The sequence below is a fragment of the Polypterus senegalus genome, chromosome 2 (genome assembly GCF_016835505.1).
Source record: "Polypterus senegalus isolate Bchr_013 chromosome 2, ASM1683550v1, whole genome shotgun sequence".
NCBI lineage: Eukaryota > Metazoa > Chordata > Cladistia > Polypteriformes > Polypteridae > Polypterus > Polypterus senegalus.
The window spans coordinates 109,084,011-109,105,279 of NC_053155.1; the positions used below are offsets into that span (position 1 = coordinate 109,084,011).

Genomic DNA, 21,269 nt, shown 5'->3' on the forward strand with positions numbered 1-21,269 from the left:
CGGTTAGTACAGGGAATTACGCGTAGAATTTCGAAATGAAACATGCTTAACTTTTATAAGTAAGTTGTAAGGAATGAGCCTGCCAAATTTCAGCCTTCTACCTACACGGGAAGTTGGAGAATTAGTGACGTTGGAAAGTTCAATATGGCGGCCGACAGTGGTGTCATAACAACGAAATAAGTACGTACATTGGTTTCCGTTAAAAGTTTAATATGGCGGCCGACAGTGGCGTCATACCACCGAAATAAGTAAGTACATCGGTTTCGGTTAGCGCAGGGAAGCCACCTACCAAATTTCATGAAGATGGGGCCATAAATAAGAAAGTTCAACATGGCGGAAGTTGTCGACCGTTATTGACCGTTATGACCATTACATGTAGAATTTCGAAATGAAACCTGCTTAACTTTTGTAAGTAAGCTGTAAGGAATAAGCCTGCCAAATTTCAGCTTTCTACCTACATGGGAAGTTGGAGAATTAGTGATGAGTCAGTGAGTGAGTCAGTGAGTCAGTCAGTCAGTCAGTCAGTCAGTCAGTCAGTGAGGGCTTTGCCTTTTATTAGTATAGATTATGTTGTACTTAAGAGATAGGAACCCGATTTTCAAGTCTCCTATTTTGCAGACTCGTATATAAATCCAAGTTTTATTTACAATGATTGTTCTTCCTATCATTAATGGCATAACAGGTATAGTGACAACAAACACAAGTATTTGACTGATATCTTAATAAAGCAATGGGCTCCATTATATATTATGAGTCTACATTCTGCATGCCCCCTGTTGTTGCACACTTTACTGATTGACTTCATTAACAAAAGAAGGAAAATGAAAAGTGATGACTGTCACCTGATGGGCAAAAAAGTACTGACAAGTGATAGTTATGCAAATAATAAGTTAGTAGTAATGCATGATTTGCAACTCCTGAGTAGTAATGTACGATGAGTGATGAGTGACTACTGATACATGATACGGAGTACTACTGAAGTTTGATGAATGACAAAGTTTTAAATGACAACTGATACATGATATGGAATAATACCGATGTTTGATGACCAGTGATTCGAAAAATGACAATGACCTAAAATAGACACCATACTGGCCTTAAAATTTCCTTCAGCCCAGAAATTCTTTGAACTTGGAGCTGGGTTCAGCTATTGGGAGAAAAGCAGTGAAAGTGGGAGAAAAGAGGGTTTTTGTGATGTCTGAGGATGAGCAATTGCTCAAGATAGACAAAGTCTGCAGACACATTAAGAGAGTTTTGGTTAGTTGAATGGTTTTAGCTTTGTCAATTTATTTTAATGTTTATTCCTCCTTATTTTTATTCCACTTTGTTTCTGTCTTACATACACACATAAAATGTATTTTCATAACTTTGGCCTCCTTACAGTATGGGTTTGGGGTCTGCTTAAGAGTTTTCCTATCACAATCACAGTGGTCAACATATCACTTTATAGGATGTATTTTCTGAAAAAAAAGAAATGAAACTTAAATTATAAAATGAAAATGCAGTCTCTCTTTTGTAGTTTAATTTTCAAACTCAAAGCACAAGGATGCTGCAAAAGTTAAAAATACACCTGTAGAGACGTATATTTATTATATAACACTACAAAAAAGCAAGAGTACAAAGCGTCCCATTTACACTTCAGTGTAGATAAATGTAAATTATGATGTCATAAATGACTCATTTTTGTCATGTTAAATATTATAATTAAAGAGCACATTAATTACTTAAGAACTACAATTATGCATGGTCTTTGGATTTTGTGAGACGGTTTCACTGAGAAGCTTTCAGTACGTAGGTGAAAAAATCTAAATCACGTGAAGCATAGCCCCGACCATTGACCCACACTATTTGCATGTTGAGAATTTGAAAATGAAAATGCCAATTGGAAAATGAAAAATCAATGAGCAACAGGTGGCGCCAGTGCTGATTTGCATTTTAGTTTTCATTTTTGCAGCATCATTGCTGTTTAGGCTGAAAATGAAATTGTAAATTGTATTATTTTATTCTGTTTTTCATTTTTGCAGCATTCTTGTGTGTAGACTTTGAACATGAAATTTTAAAGAGAGACTGCATTTTCATTTTATAATTCTAATTTTCCATTCCTTTTTGCAGAAAAATACCTCACATAATCACTGAAGGTGTAATCATGCTAAAGCATTCAGCAAGACCACTCTTTTATACAAAAAGTAGCTTTTAAAATTTAACATGTAGAAAATCATTAGGTGCTTTGGACAAAGGTGGAGATTAATTGGCCATGTCTTAGCTCTTAATTGAGCAGTCACGCTCATGGTGGAACACTGCTTACTTTGCCTTGCAATACTAAGAATGACAGACATTTATTAATGGGCCTATGGTACTGAATTGCTCATGCTGACTTACAAGATTTGTTTAAGGTTGCTGAGGAAAACTCAACTGGCCGTAACATCAACTTTACAAAATTGCCTCTTAGTTCTGCTCTAACAACAGTTGTAAACTTTGAATTCATCTTGTCACCCAGGACCAAAGGAAAATTTAATTGTCTTTGCTGTAAAAGGCATATGTGTCAGTCCACTGACTCAATGAGCTCTTTGACGATATGGCAAAGTTAATTAACTGTGTAAGAGCTGCGAGAAATTAATTTATACATATTTGCTGGTAATTTGGTAATTAACAAATTAGAAGTCACCCAAAAGTATAAACGATTAACTGTGCTTCTCAGCGGTCTAACAGTCCTTTAGCTTACTTGTTAAGTGTCTTGCATTCAATTTTTCATCACAGCAATTTAAATATATTTATAGTATTCTCTTTAAAGTACAAAAAAAAATGGATTCCATTTAATAGTTTTAAGCATTGGTCTAAAACCAAGCTATAATTGGAGGACTGTGAAGTGCAGGCTACTATTATGTAGTGGTTCTTTTGGATCACCTTTAAAGTTAAATCTACTGATGCAGTTGAAGTAATCTCCTTCAAACTTGACAATTATATACAGCCAATAGTAGGCACTTAAAATTGTGAAATTCTTTCTCCACATTTTCCCAATCTCTGAAAACTCTTTGAATAACTCTGTATTTTTTGCTGGGGAGTGACACACCTTTAGGCTGATATGCTCTCTGTAGAGACCCCTTGTAAAATAGAAGCAGATCTCTAATAGTGAGTGGAAGAGACTTACATAAAAATGTATGCGTTCATTTTGATATCTGCCTGTTTTCAGCATAGATGCATTGACCACTCTCTGAAAACTTTCACAATCAAAATCCAACATTTGTCAAATACATATAGCATGCAGCTTTGAAGAAACAAAATAGTGGCAAAACTATACTTTAGACTACTCAATGCAATTGTTTAAAACTAATTTGTGTGGAATTGTGAGCTAACAATCTACTAAACACTCATGTAGTTTTTGACATCACCACTCCAGTGCCGCCATTTGTATACATGTTGTTTGTTGGGTATTTGATGGTACATTGATACATTTGCAATGGTAATTTTTTTTCCAGAATACATAATAGATGGGCATTGTTTACACAAGTAAAAATGACAGGAAATTAAAACTAAAATTTTTTAAATTAAATTCTTATTTAAAACTTGTGTAAATAATGAGTAACTAGGAAAGACAAAAGATTTTCTACATGAATCACACATTAAGTGGGACTAATATTATTTATGCCATGACATGATTCCTTTTTCTCAAGAAATTTTGTTACATGGGGAAAATGTTGAATGTATAAAATATACATTTGTCTTTATCCAGTACTTTGTTACCTGGTTTCACCCAAGAAATTTCCTAAGACAATGGACTTCTGGTTATAGTGCCATTTCAGATGTGGGTTTTTACTTCATTTACTCAAGAAATTATTTTCGAGTTTATTACCAGTCTTTATGTTTATGTGTATATGTAATGGTATAGTATTAATAATATTAAGTGTTTACAATTTTCTTTGATTATGTAATTTACTCAATCATTTGTTTTTTTGTTTTTCGTCAGTTATATCCATCCATCCATTTTCAAACCCGCTGAATCCGAATACAGGGTCACGGGGGTCTGCTGGAGCCAATCCCAGCCAACACAGGGCACAAGGCAGGAACCAATCCTGGGCAGAGTGCCAACCCACCGCAGGACACACACAAACACACCCACACACCAGGGCCAATTTAGAATCGCCAATCCACCTAACCTGCATGTCTTTGGATTGTGGGAGGAAACCGGAGCACTCGGAGGAAACCCACACAGACACGGGGAGAACATGCAAACTCCACGCAGGGAGGACCCGGGAAGCGAACCCGGGTCTCCTAACTGCGAGGCAGCAGCGCTACCACTGCGCCACCGTGCCGCCCTCGTCAGTTATATGTTAAAATATATTTTTTTGTAATTTGTTTTTTTTAAATTTTATTAATATCACTTCACCCTGAAAGCCATAGCGAGACAATGATGTTCTAACAATAGTTTTGCTTTAACTTTTTACAAACAGCAATCATGTTTACAGGCTGTACTTACAGATTATGGAGCCCACACAATGAATGGAAAATTTTTAATTTTGGGTTTGTTTTCTCTCTGTAAATGTATTGTAGTGACTCTTTGTGGGTAAAGTAAAGGAGATATGGAGATGTTATAGAGCTGTCCTGCCTATATTTACATCACTAAATAGGCCAAAAATCAACAGAAATAGATACATGGTGTTAAGTTCTTTATTAGGAGAACTGCTGATACATCTAGGAAGAAGCTGGGAGCACACGCTGATTACAGCACATTGCTGCACCCACCACATGGAAAACCATCTGGATTGAGATCCGAGTGTGGCTGTGCAATGGGTGACAACTCAGCACCACACTAGAACAATGGGAGTTTTTTTTTTTTTTTACAATAGCTGGAGTGCCAAATCTTCCACCAACCTCCAAGTTTTCCCTGCAAGTTGGAGGACCTACTTGCAGGGGTGGATGCAAATTAACATCATACCCAGGATGGATACATCTGAATGGGAAATATTATTTATTAAATTCTGCCCTAATTAAATTTAAATTCTATTTCCAACATGAGATATGGAATTAACAAATAGTACAGAACCATCAGAGTATGTATCACCTGTATGGTTCGAAATAAGCCAAGTCAGTGGATGACAATGTATGGACTGAATGAGTACGAGCATGAGCTACTGATTAAATAAACAAAAAGTGAATTAATATGGTCATGCCATCAAGATATTCTAAGGAAAGATTTATTTTTTGTTTTGTTGGCATACTATACACCATGCAAAAAGAGAAGGAATGATAGCATAGTGCAGATGCCATGTCTGTAAAAATTAATATTTACATATTCAAACGAGATACATTTTGCCTGATCCATGTGTGGGATACATTACAGTGCCAAGTGCCATCCATTGCAAGATCACATAAACGATAGCTGATTGCTTCAATGTACATTTTTCCCAAATTTAATTTGTTTCCATCTCATTAAATTCAAATTAGCTTTGCTACATAGCCAGCATGCTGAGTGTTTCTAGTGCTATCTTTATTTTAATAAGATGTGTCTAAACATTTTTATTTACAGAAAGTATTACTTTCACACGAGTGGAATTAGTGCTCACTGCATTTAGTGAAGTACTACAATGAAGCAAAGAAACCCAGATGCCTTTTAGATCATTTTAAATTCTAACAAAAAAAAAACATTAAGCTCATAACATTTATCTAAACTACGTGGTTTATTAGAGTATGGATACTTGCTGAACTCACATTTTTGGTATACGAAAGTACTAGGGTGTTGTACCATGTTAGCCATTATGGATGTAGTGAGAAGTCAATCAAAATAACACTTTTTATTGGCTAACTAAAAAGATTACAATATGGAAGCAGTTGAAGCACCTCAGGCCCCTTTTTCAGGCAAAATGTAATCATCAAGATGTAATTCATCTAGCCTAAAAAAGGGGCCTAAGTGGCCTGAAAAACTTTGTAATCTTTTTAGTTAGTCAATAAAAGGTGTCATTTTGCTTGACTTCTCACTTGGTATACTAAAAAAATTCAGTGGCAATTGAAAGTCAAATGACGATAAGCAATATTTACTGTGATAAAACAAAGAGATGTTTTGGAAATAAACAGCAGACTGCATTAAAGAAATACACATTATCTTAACTGCAAATGAAAGTTTCATCTAACCTGCAGAAGTCAGTACTCTGATTTGTGAACTTGCTGTTCCTTCTCCTCCTTCACTAAATGCCCGCACTTCAATTATATAAATTCCTCCTTTTGCAAGTGACACAACAGCTGAAGGGATGCTTGTCTCAATAACTTCACTGTTTGTCCGTCCCTCTTGTCGAAAAATAACCTGTGATGGTATGCAGAAAAGGTGACACGAAGAAATGATACACTTATGTGACAAACTGAAATAAGCTGAATTTAAAAAAGAATATTGTTATATTTTATTACATACGGTCTATCAATAGATAAGTCAGCATGTTGAAATATAAAATTTTTGATTCTGAAATAGTACTTTACTTAACATCCTCCCAAACAGATAGAGTACTATAAGATGAGGACACAGTATTCTCCTTTTTTCAGATATATACATGAATATGATATATATATGAACCATTTAACAAAAAACACAAGCTGATTTAACTAGACAAAGGTATGTGGAAATAGTGGTGAATAGTGAGGAAAACAAGGTGAAGATCTAAAAGACTGACATCGTATGATAGAAAAAAACAAGTAGTGCAGTACGAATAATTTAAAAAATATTCAGTGAGTACAGTCAGTTAATAGGGTGATATATAGGCTTTACGTAGTTGGTGGAGAAGAAGGTCAATGGTTCACAATTCTGCCTTATACATGTTTGCATGTTTCCCCATTTTTGTAGTCAACACGCTCACAAATCATACTCCTGGTTTTCCCTTAATTTCTAAAGATACGTGTGTGTGTGTTAGGGTAGGGTTGATTATTGTAAATTGGTCTGGTATCACTGAGTGTAGGTGTCTTTGCCCAGCAATATTATGGCACGGCAATAAGGGAGGGTCTAACACTTTGCTTCTGAAGTCAATAAAATTCTAACTCAACACAAAACCCTAGAATTTGGACACATCCATGATTCCATATTTCTAAATGTCTGACAGCTCACCAGAGAGGTGAAATTGTGTTAATTAATTGAAGATCTGGCTCTCATATAATTGTGGATGTGTACAGTGTGTGAGTGGGCCCTGACCCCATTACCAAGGTTCTTTCTTGTCTTGTGTTGAATATTGCCAGGATAATCACCCTATTTGGATAAAAGGGACTTGAATGTTGTATATTATAAACAAGAAGATATAAAACACTATGCAGATATAGTATCCAATGCTGCAATTAATATAAAAAAGAAAAAACAGATACAAATATGCATGACACACTTTAAATGATTCTATGTAGCTAACAATGCAAGCCATTCGGATATTTTATATTTTACTGTAAACCAACTAATTTGAAAACACTCTAACATCTTACATGTATATCTAAGATCTTTAAACAGATAAAAAATTTATATTTTCTTTAGGAAAGAGTGTCAATTTAATTAAAAAACATACTCTCCTGCTCTCATAATGAATGAAATAAAACATCACAGTCAGACCTGCCTATAGTATGTAAGGATATAGAAATGGAAAATTTTGGCTTCTGCTTGAAGATATTGACATCCAACATATAACTGCAGCAAAAATGAAAATGACAGGAGCTGACCTTGTAGCCTATTACATCTGATTCGTTGTCAAGAGGTTTCACAGGTTCCCATCCCAGCGATACATGGTCTCCATCCTGGATCCACATGAGGTTGCCTGGTGCCTGACTTGGAGCTAAATATGAAGAGCAGAGAAGTTAACTCCAGTAAAGAGCTCTTAGCTTCCAAATTCTAAGTTAGCATTTGAATAGCAACCCAGGTTACAAAACTATTAAATTTCAGCCAAAGCAAATGTAACCACTTTGATACCTTTCATTTTAGAATCTTTGGGAGCGGGTGTATCACCTTTATATTAAAGCTATAATTTCTCATAACTTCCCTCACATTATGAAGCAAATAGAATATAAGTAAGTGAGAATAAGTTTGGCGGGGGAAAATCCAGGTTAGGAATGAAATTAGGATAGGCTGCCAATCCAACAAACGGCTACCCCACATGGTCACCTTTATTCGGTCAGCTAGTTAACTTTACATGCACATGCAGGGGAAAACTGGAGTAATTGGAGAAAACCAACTCATATCATTTCCGGCGCCGCATCCGAGTGGCAGCCTTTCCAGCAGCTCCGTATACGACTTTATCTTTTTACCTTTTTATCTCTATTTTTCTCTATTTCACTGATCACTTCTACCACTTTCTTTTATGTGGAATTGCTCCCTGGACACTTTTACACATTTTACTATTTTACTATTTGACATGGATTTTACACTCCGAGAATCGCCTATTCAAGAAGTCAGCTTAAAGCACTGAGAAGAAATGCTTATGCCGGTGTGGTTCCTTATTTACCTGACGAGGTAAGAAGACGATATCGGGGCAGCCGAGCCGGCGCAAAGATAAAAAATAAGATTAAATCGAGAAAATGGCGTTATAAACCGTCGGTGCCTTCTGTGATCCTGGGAAATGTAAACTCACTACAAAATAAGATCGACGAACTGGCTGTGCTGGTGAAAAATGTCAGAACCTACAGAGAATGCAGCTTGCTGTGTTTTAGTGAAACATGGCTAACGTCTATCATCCCAGATGCTAACGTGGAGCTACCCGGGTTTAGCACAGTTAGAGCGGACAGAGAAGCAAGTACCTGTGGAAAGAAAAAAGGATGATGACTCGCTCTGTATGTCAATACAAAGTGGTGCAACTCAGGACATGTAAACGTTAAAATCTCCACTTGCTGCAGGGACATCGAACTGTTGGCCGTAAGTCTGCGCCCCTATTACTTGCCCAGAGAGTTTGGACACGTGATTGCTGTTATTGTTTACATCCCCTCAAGCGAACGCGAGATGGCGTGTGACATCATCCATTCCGCAGTTGCTAAGTTACAAACGCAGCACCCTGAGGCACTTGTGCTAATCGCTGGAGACTTTAACCATGTAACGCTGGATAAAACATTACCTGCCTTCTCCCAGTATGTGGATTGTAACACTCGGGGAAACAGGACTATTGACCTACTATATGCAAGCGTTAAAGACGCATACAGCGCCACCCCACTGCCTGCGCTTGGGAAAGCAGATCATAACCTGGTTCTGCTTCAGCCTCAATACAAACCAAGAGTGAGGCGCTACCTACAACTACACGCTCATTCAGGAAGTGGTCCCTGAGGCAGAGCAGGCTCTGAGAGACTGCTTTGGAACTACAGACTGGGATATATTGCTGAGTCACATAGTGAGAACATTGAAGAGGCTGTTGAATGCACAACTGATTACATCAACTTCTGTATGGACATTGTAGTTCCAGTAAGAACAGTATGCTGCTATGCTAACAACAAGCCATGGATTACAAGTGACATCAAGGGCCTTTTGAACCAGAAGAAAAGGGCTTTTAAAGGTGGTGATAAGCATGAGCTGAAGTGCGTGCAGAAGGAACTCGAGTCCAGCTCAGGGCGAAAGAGCAGTACAGGAGAAAGCTGGAGCAGAAGTTGCAGAACAACAGTATGAAGGAAGTGTGGGATGGGATGAAGATTATCACTGGCTGCAGCTCGAAGCGGGTGCCGCATCGAGACAGGCGTGGAGAGAGCAAACCAAATGAACAACTTCTTTAATAGGTTTGATCACAGTAACCCACTCTCACCTCGGTACTGCATCCTCCAACCATCCTTCTGCTGATACCAGCATAGGTGAGACATCCCCACCCACAATTACAGCAGCCCAGGTGAGCAGAGAGCTGAAAAGACTTTGTGCCAGCAAAGCAGCGGGTCCAGATGGTGTATCGCCACGATTGCTGAAGGCCTGTGCGTTGGAACTGGGGAGTCCTCTACAGCGCATCTTCAACCTGAGCCTGGAACAGGGGAGAGTCCCAGGCTTTGGAAAACATCTTGTATCACTCCTGTCCCAAAGGTATCACGTCCTAGTGAGCTGAATGACTTCCGGCCTGTTGCTCTGACGTCACATCTGATGAAGACCATGGAGCGGCTGCTGCTTCACCACCTGAGGCCACAGGTCCGCAGCCCTCGACCCTCTGCAGTTCGCATACCAGGAGAAGGTGGGAGCGGAGGATGCCATCATCTATATGCTTCATCGATCCCTCTCCCACCTGGACAGAGGCAGTGGTGCTGTAAGAATTATGTTTTGGACTTCTCTAGCGCCTTCAACACCATCCAACCTCTGCTCCTTAGGGATAAGCTGACTGAGATGGGAGTAGATTCACACCTGTGGCATGGATTGTGGACTATCTTACAGACAGACCTCAATATGTGCGTCTTGGGAACTGCAGGTCTGACATTGTGTGCAGCAATACAGGGCGCGAGGGGACTGTACTTTCTCGGTCCTGTTCAATCTATATACATCAGACTTCCAATATGACTCGAGTCCTGCCACGTGCAAAAGTCACTGACGACACTGCTATTGTGGGCTGCATCAGGAGTGGGCAGGAGGAGGAGTACAGAAAGTTAATCAAAGACTTTGTTAAATGGTGCGACTCAAACCACTTACACCTTAACACCAGCAAGACCAAGGAGCTGGTGGTGGATTTTAGGAGGCCCAGGCCCCTCATGGACCCTGTGATCATCAGAGGTGACTGTGTGCAGAGGGTGCAGACCTATAAATATCTGGGAGTGCAGCTGGATGACAAATTGGACTGGACTGCCAATACTGATGCTCTATGTAAGAAAGGTCAGAGCAGACTATACTTTCTGAGAAGGTTGGCATCCTTCAACATCTGCAGTAAGATGCTGCAGATGTTCTACCAGACGGTTGTGGCGAGTGCCCTCTTCTACGGTGGTGTGCTGGGGTGGCAGCATAAAGATGAAAGACGCCTCACGCCTGGACAAACTTGTTAAGAAGGCAGGCTCCATTGTAGGATTAAAGTTGGACAGTTTAACATCTGTGGCAGAGCGGCGGGCACTAAGCAAACTCCTGTCAATCATGAAGAATCCACTGCATCCACTTAACAGTGTCATCTCCAGACAGAGGAGTAGCTTCAGTGACAGACTTTTGTCACTGTCCTGTTCCACTGACAGACTGAAGAGATCGTTCCTCCCCCACACTATGCGACTCTTCAATTCCACCCGGGGGAGTAAATGCTAACATTAATTTTATTTTCATTCTTTTCATTTGTATTACTATTTAATTTAATATTGTTTCTTTTTATCAGTATACTGCTGCTGGATTATGTGAATTTCCCCTTGGGATTAATAAAGTATCTATCTATCTATCTATCTATCTATCTATCTATCTATCTATCTATCTATCTATCTATCTATCTATCTATCTATCTATCTATCTATCTATCTATCTATCTATCTATCTATCTATCTATCTATCTAAAACCCATTTAAACACAAATAAAATTAAAAGCAATGCACACAGCCAAAGAAAGGTCTGGTGATGGAAGCCTTTAAATAACACCTAAGAGATCGCTAGAAAGGCAGAGAAAAAGGAAAACATATTTGATTTTTTTTCTTCAGAACAACTTAACATGCCTGCGGTGGGCTGGCGCCCTGCCTGGGGTTTGTTTCCTGCCTTGCGCCCTGTGTTGGCTGGGATTGGCTCCAGCAGACCCCCCTGACCCTGTAGTTAGGATATAGCGGGTTGGATAATGGATGGATGGAACTTAACATGCCTTCATATATGTCCCAGAACAACATATATAAATAAGTAAAGGAGGGTTTTAAAGGTGTGGGCCCTGCGTTTGTGTTATTGAAACTGAAGCAGGATTAAAGGAAAGCAACAAGTGGCAACAAAACACCTGGTAGGAAAGGACAGAACAAATAGCTTGGGTACATTCTGATAAGAAAATCACATTAGAGTAATTTAAATATCATGCAATCAAGGCAATAACAAAGAACAATTTTGGTAAGCAAAGCAAAAGAACTAATTCACAATATAGATATTAATTAAAGAGTCATGGACAAACAGAGCTGGAGAATTTGAATGCCTTAAACCTGAAAGCAGGCATAACACTAATGATGAAGATGAATGACACCCTATAAAGATTGCCTTTCACCATTTTTATTTTTATTAAAATGGCTGCACTGCAATTTTTCAGCTTAATACTGTACAAATGAAAATTTACAAATGAAATAAAGGCTACATCTTCAGGCAGGATCTTCAAAGCTGCTGTGATTGCAAAATTTGCTAGTTAATCTTAAATAGCTGCCTTGTGTTTGCCATCATGCAGCTATTAATATTCTCTTGTGCTGTACCAGCAGATAAATTTATAAAACAATTGAAATGAACATTAAAATTAAGTATTGATTACAATGATTTTGGCTTCTTCACTCAATACAAACATACCACAATATACAGCTGAGAATATCGTAAGGGTACGCACTAATTTGAAACCTCTCCAGCTCCCTCTATAATAAACATCTCAATTTGTTAAAAGACATATTTACATCTCAGACTTTTCACACATGACATATGATCACCCAAAACTTAAATGTTCATTAAACTCATATCAGTTATTCAGTGTATTCTCCAGAATACTCCCTGAAACTCCATTATGTAGGAGGAAGCTGTTGGTTTTACAAGTGCAGTGAAATACTTTGCTTTCTCTGAGTTTATTGTTTAATAAAACATAGCAAGCAAGAAATCCTGGCAGGCTGCATTATATAATAAATTAAAAACTATAAAGATAAACTACCTTTTTAAAGCGCAAAATAAAATCCATAAATGACTATATGAAAATATAGTATTTACTAAATATCAAATGAACCAACTGTTTATATAAACAATTTTACTATATTTTGAAATGAATTGTAAGTATTAAAAAGAATCACAGCTCCTGAGATCCAAGTTCCATTTCGGGAAAAGGCACTGTCTTTATGAAGTCTGTACATTTTTCTAGTTTCCATGCAATTGTTTTCAGGTACTCTGGTTTCCTCTATAACAAAACTAACTCCTGGACTAAAATGTCAGGGTGTGATATCAATAAACACCTCTCATTAATTATTTCAGAATTACTTATTAGATACTAACCACCCTGGTTTCATATTTGGTTTGCTTTGTTCATTAAAACATTCCTCTACTTTGCAATTGTTATTTGTAGTTTTGATGCTAGTTTTAAGGTGACTAATAGTTCCTCTGGGCATCCTCTTGTTAGCAGATCTAAGCGCCACATTGCCAGAGAGGATCAGGAAATGGCCTTCACTGCTCATACAAAGTTTCTTATTAGGCAGTGTCCTTATTTGTGTGGAAATTGCTACATCACCAAGAGGTTTTCAAACGTAAACAGTCTGTTCACTCATTGGCTTCTACTTCTAACATATTCTAATCAGTGCGTTCCAGGCAATCCTGGAGTATTGATTATGCACACCTTTACTGTTCTTAATGATGCTATGACTATTTTTAGCAGGAAGAAATATTTGTAGATTTGGGTGTGTCATAGGTTATGTTGGTTCTTAAGAGATATGATATATAATATTAGATTAAGAATTAAATAAATTGTTCTTTTGTTGGCCAGGACACATGCTGACGAAGTGCAAAAACTTATCTAAGATTTGCTTTATTGAAATTACCCACAAAAATGATGACATCAGTATGTACAGTTTCTTGCTTAAGGCAAGAGAGAAAAGAATGGGAAGTTAAACTCATGTTAAAATTCAATACATTACAACATGGCTTGAATAGAGACAAGAGTTTTATAGCCAGGTATGAGGACTGTTTGCATCTCTCAGACTGACACAAATAACCTGTCTACAGACCCATATTGTTTTGAAAAACTCATCACAAACTTCAAAGGACTTTGTTGGACAGTTATCTTATCCAAAGATCTTGACCATACATTATTCTTCTCTCTCTTGTTAAATTAATCTTAGTCTGAATGAACCTATTATTTTTTTACATTTAAGATTTTTCATATAAAGATTTACCATTGTTGTTTCTTGTCCTAGTGTGTGGATATAAACACAGGGAACTTCAGTTTCTGTATTACATCTTGCCTGAAGAAGGGGCCTGAGATGCCTCGAAACCTTGCATATTATAATCTTTTTAATTAGCCAATAAAAGGTGTCATTTTGCTTGGCTTTTCTCTACATTCATAATGGCTAACATGGTACAACACCCTAGTACTACAGACCTTAAATAAAATATTCTTTTGCTTTTCTTCTTATCTTTTTGTTGAACAGTCTGTATTAAAAATGATTAAAGCATCAGAATTAAAAGCTTTTGAAAACAACAAAATATTTCAATAAAGGTCAAAATTAAAATCTGTTTTTTTGGTACACTACTCGATACTTTCATTTGTATGAATGAGTATGAATTGTGGAATTGCAACAGCAAATTTAGAACACATGGAGGGTGCAGAACAAATGAGCTCTCTCTGCGCTCTCTCTCGCCGCTATAAATGTAACGTTCTTTCTTAGCCAAATATGTACCTTACCTATATGCGTGTAAAGAATGCTGATGAGATATGAAACATAAACAGTAGTCAATGTGTGTGCTGCCAACTGCATAGTCAATAAGCTACTCTTTTAGGTTCATATAGTTGTAAATCTGACTCTGAAGGAGTCAGTGCCTCACCAGCCATGAACCTCACCGCACATCACTGCTGATCCCATATTACTTTTTAGAGGTTACACGTTGTCAAACAGCTCACTGGGAAAAATCTGGTCTTCTTATCAGCCTCTTCTGTCTACTTTTTCTGCTTCTGCTTGCACATGTAACACTTAGAAGATCTGACAGCTTTGAAGCTGAGACAATCAGCAACTGAGACTAAATAAGTTTTTTAGTTAGAACAGTTAAGCGTTGACTTTAAATACTGGGGTCAACTTGGCCTCCAACATTAACTGTGAAGATTAATTTTAATTCATACAAGATGAATAAGATATAATCTGTGTTCACTAGGCTGCACTAGATAGTACAATCCTGTCTTAAAAATTCATCATAATTTAGGGCCATCTTTACTACTGAGATTATGCCCAAAACTCCAAGAACACCAATATCCAGAAACTGATTCAAATTATTGATGCTTGAATGAGAATGAATCCCTACAAAATAAATTTTAGAAAGTAGGATGAAAAAGGTGCTTATGAGTTGTAAGATAAAATCAGCATGTGAAAATATATTACAAATAGCATGAAAAGGTTTTAAAAATACTGTCAACAATGATTTCAAGGGCTGCAAAAGATAATGATAAAAGCATAATGTGGAATTAAAGGTGGAAGAGTTCAGAATTTTGAATTGTGCTGGGGACCTCACACAAAGCAGCTCAGTTTGCTGGTCATTGATTAAAGTGCGCTAAAATTCTGTTAACATTACTAAATGAGGCAGTGAGCTGGGCTACAGCTAATAGTTTCCCAGGAGTGAACTTAATGAGGAGCTGCTTGTCATGAGCATATGCATGAAACATGAGATTGTATTGTGAATTAGGTGATGCAGTTTAAGAATTAGAAAGAACAAGCCAGCCGCAGCACCCTGAAGCACAGCACAGCAGGGAACGTATAGATATCACTTTTCCCAAGAGAAAGTATGCTGCAAGCGCATTTTGACACAGAGCCATGTATCGGGAGTAGATTTGAATTTTTCAAGTGTAAATCAGTTTTTATTCAGGTGCTGTTAGCATTAAATATGTAGTAAAATTAGGAATAAAAACAGAATTATTCAATAACAGTGCAGAATTGTACAGTATATAATTTATGACTGTAAGGACTGCTTCACTATTTTTAAAAACTTAGAAAAGGATGATTCACATATATGCAGACAGACTCTGTGCATAATGTAAGCTCTAATTGTTCAATGATCTTATGTACAGTAGCTGCTTTCACAGTGAACCGTATTTTAAATTTTTCCTACTTGAGTGAGGGTGTGTGCACAATTGTGCCTTATGTTTGCTCAGCGTTGGTCTATGGCTTATGCCCCCTGCTGTCCTAATATAGAAATATGTGTGCTAAATAAAAAGCTGGATTGAAACAGTAAATATGAATATTCTTACAAATGAATTATAAGCAAATCAAATAAATCACATAGCACTCCACTTTGAGCCATAATGACTCACAAACCATTATAGAAAACTAGTAGGTTGTGAGTTAAGAGACCAGTATTGTAAAATAAGGTAATATACTATCATACAATGTTCTCTGACACATTTTTATTTCACCTCAGAATTGGAGTCCAGCTCGGTAGCAATGGGAATACTATTGGGACCAACACAAGGAAGGATACCTGTCTAGCATACTCTAGTGTAGTGTAACAAGAGTTCAAAAAAGCACAAATGATTAATCCAATACTGTGATATGATATACGTAGGTTTAGCAAGTATACATACAAACATACATTCCTGCAGTAATGTGCATAAGACTTGCAACTCTGACAATGTGAGGACTTTGAAAAGGAATCTTGAAGATGTTTAGTGATTAGAAGAGGTGCACTGTTCCATTTTGACAGAAGAAGATTACAGCATGTAGTGGCAGATAATGAAAAAGGTGCTTCCTTAGTGGAAGGGACCTTAATCCATATATAGTATTGGTCAGTGGAAAATGTCAGTATAAATTCTCTCACAATCTCATTAATCCAGGAGCATACACAAGACAGAAGTCATCTAATCAAGTCTCTGCTAAGAGAAATACCTCTAACTCCTCTGAAGATGGACAATATAGTTATAAAAGACCCCAAATAAGAACTGCAAGTCAACTGTATTTTTTCCTGGCTTCTCTTCAGTTTTTTGTATGCATATATTATATCATGCAATAGGAATGAAAGAAAATTAAAGATATCCTTTCTTTTGTAGTTCTCTTGTCTTAATATCTCCACCTTGGATACTGGGAATGGATATGTACAATTTCAAAGTATGAACTGCAATTCTAAAAGGACACATTCCCTGGAGCATGTGCCCCCTGTTGGATTAGTATTAAAAATTGAAAAGCAAAAAAGATACTGTGAGGGAATGCCATCAAAATAACATCAAAAAGCATTAGAAATGGAACAGTCTTAAACATAAATTTAAAATACCCATCCAGAGTACAGACAGTTAACCAAATGCATGATATGGAATTAATTTCAGATGGACATGCATTAGGTGCCATTTGAAAAATGAGAAAAATTTGGTCAGATCAAAATAACATTACATATTTGTTCATTTAAATTTCAGTCCATTAACAGTTTGGAGGTGGAAAACACTCCGGAGATTTTACATGAAATAATACAAGTGTGAAGTTACAGTTCTGCATATAACAGTCCTTGAGCTAGTAACACATTTTCTAATTACCAAGGCTTTGTTTTCTACAGGCAGTGAATCTTACAGTAATGCAGTTGTATTGAAAGTCTTTTGGTTTGCACTCTTCTAATACATTCAAGATATTTACTTCTTGACAGAACAGATGGTATAGTAAAGTGTTTTTCAACTAGTGCATGGTAGACTTGTTTTGTGGGTAATTATAGGGCAATATCAATATGTTCCACATCATTTGATCTGCTTTGACCAAATAATTCTAATCTATTTTAAGAAAATACTGTACATATAATAACACTATACCTTAATTCTCATTCTGGCAAATGCTACTCAATATATGGCAATAAGATTGGCTTAATGAACACATTTCAGTTTATCGAACATAACAATGCTGTAAAGTTATGTATACATAGAATGGGGTTACTTCATTCAGTGTAAAACAAAAAGAGAAGCAATGGTATTTTTTGCGAAATATCAACATTTGTGTTAAATTCTTTATACTAGACCTAAACCACTACTGGAATGTTGATCCATTTTTAATTATTGCAGCCAAGTCAGCTCCTTCCATAAATATCTGATGAAGCTAAAGGTGATAAAGTTATGCTCAATGAAGATTCTCACAGTTTAAAATATTGCATTATGAAAAAATCTGACTTTACCAGAAACAGAGTGGATGTATTTTGTAACACAAAAACAATCTTTTATAAATTTGACATTTCTATAATATTCAATAAATAAATGACTTACGTGATTTCTTGGTTTGTGCTCGAACTGCAGTGCTAGCAGGTCCCTGTCCAGCACTGTTGTAACCCTTCACAGTGATATGATACAAGGTGTTTCCCTCCAAGCCTGTTAAGAGCACAGAAGTTTCATTTCCCAATGTTTTTATTTTATCACCAGATTCTTCTTGTTCCATATCTTTCCAAAAGTTCACCTGTCAAAAACAGTATAACTGTTAGTGTGGAAATTACATGAAGCGTTTTCAAAGAGATTGCAAGGTCAGTTGGCAGTAGCTAGAATTACATGATAAAACCTTTTCCCTGTTTTTATGAACTTGCAAAAGATTGGACACATTTCTTTACTTAACTCTACAGTGGCAAAATAAAAAAGCTAAACAATAGAAAGCGACTCAAATAAACGGGGATTATATCAGATATTCAGAATATAGTATAAATCAACCTAAGCTTGTCTTTGTATCTTATTTACTTAACCAACTTAAAGGCCATCCTAAACACATATGGACTGACTTAGAGTTCATGGAAAATGTTTTTTTCTACCAGTTTTGAATTCATAAAGTATTCAGACCCTTTCAATTTCTCTACAATTTATTTTGTTGTAGATTTAATTTTAAATGGAAAAATTTGGCATTTTTGTCAATCTATACTCAATAGTCCCTAATGACAAAAGTTAGCAAATTTCTTAAAAGGCTAAAACATAAATCTCTCAATTATATAAGTGTTCAGACCCTTAATTTATTACAGTGTAGAAATCTCTTTGGCAATTACAACTTTGAGTCTTATGGTTAAGTCCCTACAAGCTTTGCATACCTAGACTAAGGCAGTTTATTCCATTCTTCCTGGCAGATCCTCTCAAACTATATTAGATTAGAGGGGAAGCATCTGTAAACTGCCATCTTCTGGTTTCTCCACAGATGTTTTATGTGTGTTAAGTCTGGGTTTTGGCTGAGTCACTCAAGGACAGTCAGAGACTTGCCCTAAGACCACTCCAGTATGGTTTTGTCTATATATTGCTAGAAAGAGAATTGTCGCCACAGTCTGAGTTTGCTTGCACTCTGGAGCAGGTTTTCTTCATTAACCTTTTGGTTTTTGTCTGCACTAAATTCTGACCAGTTCACCTGTAAGTGCCACTGAGAAGCACCCCCATAGCATGCTGCTGCCACCACTATGCCTAACAGTAGGGACGATATTAGGCGAGTGATGAGTGGTGCCTGGTCTTCATTGGTTATAATGTTTGCAGTTCTGCCCATAGAGTTCAGCTACGTCTATTCTTACCAGAGAATCTTTTTTCTCATGCTCTCAGACTCATTGATATGTCTTTTACAGAACAATGGCTTCTGTCAAACCTGACTGATGGAGTGGAGCAAAGAATTTCTGAAGTTTTGATAGAGTAACCATTGGGTTCTTGGTTCCTTCCTTGACCAAGGCCCTTCTTGCTGATTCTAAATCATTTCCATTTCCTTAGCATTGAGGCCTCTGTGCTCCTGAGAAGACTCCAAGCTTCAAAAATATATTTGCCCTACTCTATGCCCCAGCACAGTTTTATCATGGATGTGTAGAGAGAGTTCCATGAACTTCATGGCTTGTTTTTTGTCCTGACATACAGTGTGAATTGTCAGACCTTATATATACAATTGTATGCCTTTCTACACGACTGACAATTATTCAGTTTTCCACAGATGGACTCCAGTTAACCTCTAGACACATCTCAAATACAATTAAAGCAAGTAGGAATCACCTGACCAATCTGAACACCATAGCGAAGGGTGTGAATACTTAATATGAAAGGGAGATTTCAGTTTTTAATTTTTCATAATTTTGCAAAACTTTCTAAAAACATGTTTTCATTTTGTCATTATGTATATTGAGTGTAGACAGATGGGCAAAAATTGTAAAAACTGATACATAGTAAATTAAATCTACAACACAATAAAGTGCACAGAGAGTGTAGGAGTGTGAATATCTTGGTATTACAGAACAAAGGTTTTCTTTCAGCATCATCTAAAAGATGACTTCGGCTTGGCCATATGAAAAGTTGTTCACCTTAATTTTCTCACTTTCCAGGTAACTGTCGTCTATGTCAGAGTGGCTTGAGTAGAATGGGAGTTCAATTGCTGCTCTCCATTAATCAACTGATATAAAAAATATTTCATATATACCAAACTCTTTTTGGAGTGACTTTTGATCATTTCCTTAATTAAAATCAACAATACCATCCATCCATTTTATAACCCGCTGAATCCGAATACAGGGTCACGGGGGTCTGACAATACCATCCAATTCTTAAAAACCCATATAGAAGATATTTGATTTCTGAGAATGAAACTGGATGACCCATGAATCCATGATGCGGAGCTCAAAAATATTGTCACTATGAACAAAAATCACATAAAACACATATGGAGCAATGAAGAATGGCAAAACGAATTTGCTCCGCAGCTCAAGGTAAGTAGTAAGTGACTTGATGCAATTTTCAGTGTTCACTAGAAAAAAAAGAAGTGTAAGCAACCTATCCACAAATTAAAATTCACAACTTAATCAGCTAGAGAAGGAATGGTTTCCTTCATTTAACATTGTAATGCATGTACTGTATACATTCATTTCATCTCTTATTTTCCCATTTGATATTTCTTGTCAGGGTCTTGTCAGTGGAAGAAGGCCAAGCATGTCGGCCCAGACTTCCCAGTCACTAGCTACATATTCTCCTAAGGGCAGTTGTCCCTCTTCACCTGGAGAAAGCAACCCACTCTTTTCTGAAAGAGAATCATCACCTCAGACTTTCAGGTGCTGATACTCTTCCCAGTTGCTTCACACTCAGTAGCAAGTTGTTCAAGTGCATGCCAAAGGTCACAATCAGATGAGGGAAACATGACAACATAATCTCCACAAAGCAACAATCCTATCCCTAGACTCCACAACTGGACAACCTTCACATGCTCAGCTGCGAATGAGATATTTTGCCCATGGAAACCACAAACAGGACTGGTGACAAGACATGGCCTTGATGGAGTCCAACACACACAGTAAACAAATCCAAATTAATGCCAAGTATTAAGACACAGCTGTCCCTGTGATTTTATAGGGAACTAATAGCATTCAAGCGTGGCCCTGTTACCCCATATTCTTAGTACGTCTCCCACAACACATGCTGAGAGATGTGGTCATATGCTTATTCCAAATCTACAAAAATAGGTTTTGTGAATAATCTCATGCACCATCCAGTAACTATACCAAGGAGATGAGCTGTTTTATTGTTACATGT

General features: G+C 37.1%; 1 protein-coding gene across 4 annotated transcripts in view; it reads right to left on the reverse strand.

The window, feature by feature from the left end:
- The window catches only part of cntn5 (contactin 5), a 1,359,131-nt gene that overhangs the window by 19,223 nt on the left and 1,318,639 nt on the right, over positions 1-21,269 (reverse strand). For 3 of the 4 annotated variants that reach the window (XM_039744349.1, XM_039744347.1, XM_039744348.1), the window contains exons 22-24: positions 18,018-18,204; positions 7,678-7,790; positions 6,127-6,295 (exon numbers count right to left, since the gene is read on the reverse strand). In XM_039744349.1, the coding sequence (XP_039600283.1) occupies positions 6,127-6,295; positions 7,678-7,790; positions 18,018-18,204 (469 nt within the window). Of the gene's footprint in view, positions 1-1,388; positions 1,461-6,126; positions 6,296-7,677; positions 7,791-18,017; positions 18,205-21,269 lie in introns of those variants that run through there. The other variant, XM_039744350.1, reaches the window with a different exon arrangement.